The sequence below is a fragment of the Teleopsis dalmanni genome, chromosome 2, assembly GCF_002237135.1.
Source record: "Teleopsis dalmanni isolate 2A chromosome 2, ASM223713v2, whole genome shotgun sequence".
NCBI lineage: Eukaryota > Metazoa > Arthropoda > Insecta > Diptera > Diopsidae > Teleopsis > Teleopsis dalmanni.
The window spans coordinates 44,058,655-44,068,739 of NC_051847.1; the positions used below are offsets into that span (position 1 = coordinate 44,058,655).

The 10,085-nt window shown below is 25.4% G+C and overlaps 2 protein-coding genes across 2 annotated transcripts; one reads left to right on the forward strand and one right to left on the reverse strand.

Annotated features, from left to right (window-relative positions):
- Window positions 1-3,080: 3,080 nt before the first annotated feature.
- LOC119681383 lies at window positions 3,081-9,479 on the forward strand. Its single transcript, XM_038094560.1, has 2 exons — window positions 3,081-3,264; window positions 8,903-9,479. Exons 1-2 carry the CDS (start codon window positions 3,208-3,210, stop codon window positions 9,272-9,274), a joined length of 429 nt encoding a protein of 142 aa, XP_037950488.1. The 5' UTR covers window positions 3,081-3,207; the 3' UTR covers window positions 9,275-9,479.
- LOC119681384 lies at window positions 3,153-6,141 on the reverse strand. Its single transcript, XM_038094561.1, has 4 exons — window positions 6,057-6,141; window positions 5,897-5,956; window positions 5,646-5,819; window positions 3,153-3,500 (listed from the first exon to the last, which is right to left on the reverse strand). Exons 1-4 carry the CDS (start codon window positions 6,058-6,060, stop codon window positions 3,400-3,402), a joined length of 339 nt encoding a protein of 112 aa, XP_037950489.1. The 5' UTR covers window positions 6,061-6,141; the 3' UTR covers window positions 3,153-3,399.
- Window positions 9,480-10,085: the final 606 nt, after the last annotated feature.

Here is a 10,085-nt window from a genome sequence, read left to right on the forward strand (position 1 = left end):
TCATTCCTATCGTATAATAAACAGTTTATTTATAATTGTTATTATAAACAAATTAATATTGCAATTACTGTCATTATTTAATAGGATAATTTAATATTGCGAATAAACAAATCTAAGTCAATTCTATAATTTTTACTCTAAATCACTATCTTTCGGTCAATGCAGTGTTTTGATTTTTTTTAAAAAGGTGTCTCTATAGGAAATATATATGTGCTTAATTGTTACATTTTATAATTATATATAAATTATCTAATAATTATAATCAATTGTAGTTTAGTATATCACGCTCTCTTATTAAATCTTATGAAAGTACTTTATGTTTGAATTAATGTTGCACCATCTTTAAAGTACGTCGAATGTTTGATCCATTAAATTTGCAATAAAGTCTCATATCATTCAAGCTTATATTTTCTTTCAATTTCTCTAATAGATTTAAGTGCACACATATCTGGAAGAAACAGGTTCACAATTAAAATTAATTATGATCGGACAAAACTTTTATCTTTATAAGAAAGCACCATTCCTTAGCAATATAGAGCTAAGACTAGTCTAAGTAATCTAAGTAATCTAGGTAAAACAGTCTAAAAAACGGTATAAAATATATGCTTAATATATTTAAATAAAAGCTTTTCATTCGAATTTGGTCTGCTAGCTGATAATCTTATATATACTGAGATATAATGCCATCTCCACCTGGAATGATGTGAGGCTTCTAGCGAATCCAGTTTTACAATTGGTAATAATATTCTAAAATAAACACATGAGCAAAAATTTTCGGAAATTAACACCATGCATCGCTTTCAAGAATTACCACAAGGTGAGAGTTTCAAGTTTTACCACTTGGTGATGCCTTCATAGATTGTTTTCATAGCTACATCAGAGATTGATGCATCTGTCATACACTTTCACTCTAAAGTACGCACCTTTACATACTACTATACTTAGTAAAGTGTTTTTGACTAAGAACAATATGGGTATCACAGAAAACCCATCGGGTTTGTCTCTCTGGGATTTCTTTCCGTTTTAACGTTTCGAAAAACGACTCGGGAGAGGCTTTTGGTGGCTACATAAAAATCTGGTTTAAATTTAAAAATCTGTTTCGACTATTGTTATCATAAGTGTTAGCACCATAGTAAGTGCTTCAAACTGCAAAAACTCTCTGAATCCCAATATTTAATTGTTTCATAAATAAAACAGTTTTTAATCCAATAATAATTACATTGAACTTTGAACACGTTTTTTGTCGTTTCTTTTATAGCTGAAAAATGTTATATCAATTAATTACATTTTCCATACGTAATATTTTAGCAAAGAAGATCTAGAGATCATCATTTTTGGTAATTAAACTTTTTTTTAAAGTATCTATAATAATGAAGTAATTTAAGAATTAAAGAATTTATTCTATACAATCGATTTAGTCCTTTTAATTCTTTTAATTAATTTTCATGATCGTATTTATGATCATTCTCATCACCTTTTACTATCATTCTCATACTCCCATTTACGATCATTGTCATGATCTTATTTACTATCATTCTCATTATCCCATATACGATCATTCTCATGATACTATTTACGATCATTCTTATGATACCATTTACGATCATTTTCATGATCCCATTTACGTTCATTTTCATGATCCTATTTACGATCATTTTCATGATCCTATTTACGATCATTTTCATGATCCTATTTACGATCATTTTCATGATCCTATTTACGATCATTTTCATGATCCTATTTACGATCATTTTCATGATCCTATTTACAATCATTTTCATGATCCTATTTACGATCATTTTCATGATCCTATTTACAATCATTTTCATGATCCTATTTACGATCGTTTTATTGATTGAATTACTTTGAATTTCTATATTTATATTATATACCGTCTAATGTCAACTATACCTTTTTGTGTCTTCTTCCTGTGACCCTCTTAATCCATACTTTTACCACTAATAATTTGAATCCGCTCATTACAAATGTACATTTAATGTGTACGACGTGAAATGATCGACGTGTTTGATCAAAATTATTCACCTTAAACCGTTGAGTTGCCGTCAAGAAATCAAGTTGTGTGCCAAAAAGCAGTTGAGGCTTTTAAATAATGCAGAAAACCTGTTGTGATGCCACTCGAAAGTGTGATGGCTCCAAACCGGAGCAGCATCAACGATAACAGCAACAACAACAACAGCAGCATTTGCCAGTTGACCTTGAGCCATGTTACATAACAATTGATCCAAGACACATAATAAAAGTGGATCAAAATTTTTTTTTTTTGAGTATAATTTTTTTTTGTGTTGTTTTTTATTTCTTTGGAAATCGATGCCATACAAAGTCAACGTACGCGTTTCTTGTGTTATGTTTTAAGGGCTTAAGTTACCACTTTTTTTGTATGTTTTTTTTTCTTTGATACCGATATTGTGTCCAAATAGATATTACGAATTGTGTTGTTACAAAAAGTGTTATATATTGTATAAATTAAAAAAAAAACACGCTATCTACAGAAACTTATTTGTAATTAGTTAATAAGAAAAAAAAAAAAAAACGTTGTTAGTCTCTATTTCATATCTTGGTATTTCCATGTTGCATGAAAGTTGAAGATACACGAAAGCAAGAGAAAAATATCTTCAAAGAAATCGTAAAGAAAAAAATGGGTAGGGTCTCTGCAGCTGCTATGGATGATCGGTGAACATGACTCTCTGCAATTGTCGATTGCAAAATGGATTTGGAATTGTTGAAAAAATATGTTCACAAAAACTACTACAATAAAAACAAAACTAAAACTAAAGATAAAAATAAAAATAAAAATCAAAATAAAATAAATAAAACTTGTATAACAACAGCAATGAGATTGTAAGTCTTTTTTTCGAATTCGATCGCTTCTTTCTGTGAGTTTATAGAGAAGTCAATAATTATGAAGTTGATAAACTTTGGGCGTATGAGCAGCGATGCAATTTCGGCACATGGATTGCGTGTGATCTTGCTCGCATTTTACTTTTTTTTTTGATCTTTGGTGTGGCTGCAGCGGATTTCAAGAGCTTGTATAAAAGCGCGCAAAGCTGCTCGTTTTGGACACATAGCAAAACCTTAACTTGATAAGCGCGTATCGTTCCGTAGTACCAACTACAATAACCAAGTACAATTCATTAGTGATATATAATAGTATTTTTATTGAAAAAAAAAAAAATATATATAGTCAAAATGTTCAAATACGTCTTGGTCTTGAGTCTTTTGAGTGTAGCATTTGCTGTGCCAGTTGTGAGTGTTGAATAATTTTTTTTAATTTTTTATTTTTATTGTAATTATATTAGAAACATTTACTTTACATATTAAATTCTCTAAATTCGTGTTTTGTTATTTTAATGAATTTTACAAATTCATTTTACATTGTTTTCAAGTACGCACACATTTTGGACGTTTAGTCGAACGATCCATTTCACATTTTTCAAAAGTGCTGCACTTTACATTGCCGCAATAGGAACCAGAAGCGGCAGCTGTGAAGATATTAAAAAAAAAAATAATAAAAATTAATAGTTAATTAAATATTAGAAAATATTTACAAAAAGTTAATATATTATTTAAATATTAATATTATAAAAAAAATAAAAACATTAAAAATTAATAAAAATAATTGCCAAAAATTACGTCTTCAACGAATTTATATACTAATATATATAATAATATAATGTGAAAAACAAAAATAATAAAAATAAATAATAAATAAATACTAAGAAAATAATAATAAGAAATTTACATCTTTGACAAATACAATATTTATATATATTTATATATATTTATGTAACGAAAAGTTTATAAATGAATTAAATGTATAAACAAATAAATAAAGTTTATATAGCTAATAATATAATATAAATATAAATTTATAAAGTATCAAAATTTATAAATAAATAAAATACATATACAAATATATAAAAAATAAATAAATATATATTTATTTCCTTTTATTTATTTATTTATTTATTTAGATATTTATAAAATAAATTAAAATTAGTTTTAAATTAATAAAATTTAAAAATGAATAAAATATATATACAAATATATAAAGCAGAAATAAATATATACTTATTTTTATTTATTTATTTATATTCAAATATATATATAAAATATATGAAATATATATATAAATATATATATATAAAATAAATAAAAATGAATTTTAAATTAGCAAAATTTAGAAATAAATAACATTTATATACAAATATATAAACTATAAAATAAATAACATTTATTTGATGATAGCAAAATTTATATATAAATAACATATATATACAAATATATCAAGTAGAAATAAATACATATTTATTTGTTTTTACTTATTTATTTCGAAATATATTAAATATTAAAAGTTAGTTTTAAATTAGTAAAATTTATAAATGAATAAAATATTTAATACAAATGCACAAAGTAGAAATAAATGTATATTTATTTTTATTTATTTACAAATATATAAAATAAATAAAATAAGTAATATTTTATTAGAAAAGCAAATATTTATTATATTTATTTTATATATTGAACTGATTATTATATAAATATTTTATTATTAAAGAAATTAAAAAATATATGAATATAAAACATATAACTAAAATGTAATGAAAATAAACTGATTTAAACTATATATAAATATATAGTATATATATTTTTAATACAAAAATGAAAAAGTTTCTATAAAAGTGCGGTTTAGTATAATATATAAATATATAATTATATTTATAAAAATGTCTTTACTCTTTTTGTATGGTTTTGTTATTAATTTAAAATAATTTAGCTGGGCGTAAGTCATGCATAGATCTATTGATCTGTAGCGGTAAAATATGGGACTGAAATGTATATGCTTAATACATATCATGCATTATATGCAAAAATATATATAAAACTACTATTGACTTATTGGCCGCTTGCAAAACTATACAGAGCTATCATTCTAGTTAATTTTCTAGTAGTCATTTTTGTAAATCTAATTATTGTTTAAAAACTCTATTACTAAGGTATATTCACCAAGCATTTTTTTAAGGTTCTTAGTTGAATTTGATCCGAAAGCATATGTGTCGTATCTCTGTCACTGCGCTATCAGGTCGGTCAAAATAATTACTTAGTATTAATCCGAAATTATTATTATTATTATTTGCGGCTTATCTTTTATTATAGGATAGGTTATGATCTAAACATTTATTGCTTATTTAATCAATTATTACAAACTGTAAATAAAACTATATATAGATAGCATATAAATTTCCAATTAAATTGCAAATAAACTAGCAATCGGACTAGTTGTAAAATTACCTAAAATAGTTTTTCGCAGAATTGCAACTGGAATTCTAAAGCACGGGTTCAATTGAAGTCTGACCGCAAGCTTTTAAATGCAATAAGTTTACAAATTACACAAATTATGCAAATTTTCCTAGTAATAAATTTACTTAGAATTTAAAAAAATTTCATTCAAATTAATTAGCGGTATAGGCTATTAAATGAAATTTAAACCGTACATATTAAAAATTATTTTTTCACATTTTTTTGGTTTTTTTTTTTAATAATAATTACAATAAATAACAAACTTAACTCATTGGGCTTATAAGAAATATAAAAAAAAATTATTTTATATATATAATTACACTCACAGTTTTTGTTGAAAGGTGAGGTGTTGCCGCCAGAATTGCCTAGTAAATTGGGTTGTACGCAGGAGCGTGCATTGCATAAATTAGGACAGCATTTACCGCCAACGGAACTGCATTCACTGTCATGCAAGCACTTAGGTGTACAATTCAAGACCTTCGAAGCTGAAGGACAGTCGCCTAAATTGTTTTCGAAAAGTCCATAACTTGTTTATGCAAAGAATTTATTTATAATTGCAAATTATTGCTTTACTTACCAGCTGCCAAAGCCAATGCCAAGCAGGAAACTATCAATGCCAAAATAATTATTTTCTTAACTGAAATTTAAAGCAAATATACAAGAATTTTAATATATAATATTAAGAGGAACATTATTTTTTATAATGTTTTTTAATTTATTTATTATTATAAACAAACCCATTTTGTTGTTATTATTAAGATTTCACAAGACTTCTTCGCTCGTTCACTTTACAAATGCGACTAAAATCAGTGCGGCAAATAAACCGCTTATTTGTTGACTGTTTATTAACGTGTATTATTGACCTCAGACATCAAGTAGTTTCGCGAAAACCTTGGTGAACTATAGCCGGTATAAGCAACTCATGAGATGTGTATGAACTAATGTTGAACGATATTAGAAAATTGTGTTTATTTTGTTTTGCTTACGAATTAATTAATTAAAAAAAATTTAAATCTTTTATAAATATATTGACCTAACCAAAAACTAAATTATTTATAATATCTTTAAGAAAGTAATACTAAAATCTTGTAGGTAATAATATTTAATTAGAAGTCAAAGCTTTTATGACATCTTTAAGAAAGTAGTAATAATATATTGAAGGTAATAATATTATATAATTTATTCAGAACTCAGAACATTTATGATATCATATTATAATATGATAATATCATATTATTTATTAATATTTATTATTTTTATATATTATTATAAATATTAAATATTTTTTATCAAAATCACATATTCAAATATTTGTAGATATATTGAAATCCACTTGTTTTTTTTATAACATATTAATAATTTGTACGATCGTAAGTAAACAAAATTAAAAAAAAATAAAACTGGAGAAAAAAAAATCAAAAAATCGGCTCTATTAAATAAAAAAGACTAAACAATAATAAGTATCTATTTATATACTTACTATTATATACCAGAAATTCATATCGTGGGATGGCTTTTAGATGAAATGCTTAATTGACAATGAATTGAAATATGACCCTATCAAAAAATACATAAAGGATAGAACCCTGAAACTATTTACAAAAACTGACAGGTTTACCGCGTTAACAAATCTCAAAATGTTTACAGGCTCCTTGGGGAAGTGTGCAGATCTGAGGTCAGTTATTGCTTAGCCTGATGAAGTGATAAACAATAATCCAGTCAAGGCGTAGAGAGGGGTTATGAAAAAACCTCGCACTTAATAGAGAGTAAAAGTGCTTAAGTGCACTGACTTAACTGGCCTCAACACAATAATGAAAAATATATATATACATATAGTCTTCAACTCATTTCGATGGTTTCAGCCTCTAAATATCCGATTGTATTTGAAACACAATACAATTTAAAAATTAATACTGTCATTTAAACTCCCACCTTCTCGACTTAACCTCATTTGCAAATAAATTACAATTTGCCATCTGTCAATATATGTCTATATCATGTAGTGTCAAGTTGTGTCTTCCTATATTTTTTTGTTCTGCCGTGTCATGAAATTAGAGTTATTAATATTTATACTAACTTGAGTTATAATGACTTAATAGTATATTTATTGTGTCTTAATAGAACTGGATAGTTCTGTAGTTAGTTTTTTCTTATTTAAGCACTCGACTATTAATAATCAATGCTTTTTGAATTTATGTCCATGACATGAGAAAGTTTATAGAACCAAAAAGGTTCTCCCTGCACTTCTACCATACAAAATCGGTCTAATTGCGCACATGTACTTATGTAAAATTATTCAACTATTCTTTCTTAAGTATATATTTAAGTATATATTTATTATGCTACATACATAATATATACTAAAAGACATTTTTAAACTTCAAATTAACAGATATAATTCAACAAAAAATTTGCACAGCCTTCATGACCGATCCCATCTTTAGTCGGTAAACACGTAACATAAAATTTTGAACCATCCCAAAAAATCAAACTTGTTTTTCTTTCCAGTTTACAAGTACAGAGTGAGTTGATAAGATCTTAGTGTACGAGTATCTAAGTAAACTATTGTATTCAATATTATGAAACTTCGTTGTTTTTATTTTGAAGTTCAGATGGAGCTTGGCAACTCGGTTAACATGCATATTATTTATGCAAATCTGAGGGAATGAATATGCATTAAAAATTTCAAAATGTGACATCACTTCTCAAAACAGTTGTCATTTTAATTGCAAATATCAGTTAACAATATAAACAAATTACAAAAAACAAAATTGACATAACAAAAATAAAATATTAAATAAATATAACAATTATGAATTATAACAAAACCAGTCATCTTATATATATAAAAAACAAAATCTCAATTATTACTTCAAACTGAATATGTTCAAAGACCTCTACAATCTTTCGGACCAATTTCAAAGACGACTATTAAGATTGTATAATTTTAAATGTTAGATTTATGTGAGATTATTTTTAATTTTAAATTTTTTCTTAAGTTTGAATTTATTATATATAAAAATAAGAAGATCGCTTTAACACATTAAATGTGATGTATCTTTTATTATTGCAAGCGAATATAAGAAGTTCTGCCTTTTATATTTTTTCTACTCTAAGGTTAAAAGCTTTTTAACCTATTATACTTATTTTAGTTATTTTTAGTTAATATTAAAATTTGTTTTTCGTTTTCATAATATTATAATATAATTAAAAAAAAATATCTAAACAGTTGATAATATCTGTGGAATTTTTAAGAAAATATTGTGACGTATTTTTTAAAAAAATTTCAAATATAATTAAATTAATTAATTATATTTTATATAGAATTTTATAAAAAAAATTTTTATAATTATAATATAAAAAAAATTATTTATTACGGTAAATTTAACCGTTTTCATATTCATAATTAAAAGAATTTAATGAATTTAATATGTACAATAAAATCAAAAAACATTAAAGTTTAATACTTCCATTTAAAAACTTATACTTCCATCCAAATTTATAAAAACTACACTAAAAACTACAAATTAAAACACATGCAAAGTAATTAATTAATTTAAATAATTTTATTCTATTATTTTAGAGTCGCGATGAAGCTGAAGAGCTTGAGAAGGCAGAGCTTGAACGTTACCAAAACGAAAATGCACAATATGCTTTTAATTCAAAAGTGGAGGATGACATCAACGATGGTGCCATTCAACGTGAGGAAGTACGTGATGGTACTAAGGTCAAAGGCAGTTACTCATATCGTGATGGCTTTGTTATGCGCACTGTCCACTATGAAGCTGATGAAAATGGATACCGTGTAGTTAAGGAAGATACAAAAGAAATTGGCGATGGTCCAACATTCAATTCTGATGGACAAGCTGATGTTGAAGGTTCCTTAATTGGCAAATACTCCATTAAGCTGGACAAGGATGACGATGAGAAACACTATAAAGATATACGCGCTTAAAGTGTTTGAAAAAAAAATTTCAGAAGTTGCGAATTCTTCTTCAAAGAGAAACTCTTGTTTTTTTTTTCTTGACAAGAGAATTTTGTATTTATTCATTTAGAAATAGACTGAAATTTTTATTTTGTTTAACTTTTTTACCCTTTTTTTTATTTGTTAAAAAATAAAGAAATAAACTAATGAAATAAAAACAATTAAATAAGTTTATAAAAAATAAAAATTATCGAATGATTTATTTCTTCTTATTTAATAAGTAGTTATTACTTCAACTTAGACTTGTGGGGTTATAAATTATTGTACAATCAATAGAAAAATAAATATTGAATGACAAATCAGAGTCTCATGAGGCAATAGACTAATAATATATTGCACTCTTAACTTGATTAATATAAATTGAATAGTACAAATGATTGCTGATATGTATTTTTTATAAAGTTTATAGTAACAACACTTTCAATAACTTGAATGTCTGTTATAATACAGATAAAAAACTTTCCTACAAAAAATTTAAGCAATAAGTCTTTGGAGGTGATATCATCCTACCAAAGAGCTATAAGATGCTTCGTGCCGACAACGAGAAATCAAAAATTGCAAATCCGAAGCATATTGTTGTGGCCAACTTGTCACATCGCGTGGCAATGTTATAGACAACCGATTTTATTTTGGTAGGAGTATACTCGTAGTTCCAAAAATATCAGGATATTAAAATGTTGTCGCAAGAAGACGACAGTTAGCAACAGTGAATAAAAATTAATTGTATTGTAGCAACGATCCAACTAAACAACCACAGGTTTGAAGTGAAGTTAGATATAAA

Coding starts and splice junctions, on each gene's coding strand:
- LOC119681383 (XM_038094560.1), top strand. CDS start 3,208: ATGTTCAAATACGTCTTGGTCTTGAGTCTTTTGAGTGTAGCATTTGCT. Junction 3,265..8,902: donor TAGCATTTGCTGTGCCAGTT/GTGAGTGTTGAA, acceptor CTATTATTTTAG/AGTCGCGATGAAGCTGAAGA.
- LOC119681384 (XM_038094561.1), bottom strand. Junction 5,820..5,896: donor GGCATTGGCTTTGGCAGCTG/GTAAGTAAAGCA, acceptor AAAACAATTTAG/GCGACTGTCCTTCAGCTTCG. Junction 3,501..5,645: donor CTCACCTTTCAACAAAAACT/GTGAGTGTAATT, acceptor ATATCTTCACAG/CTGCCGCTTCTGGTTCCTAT.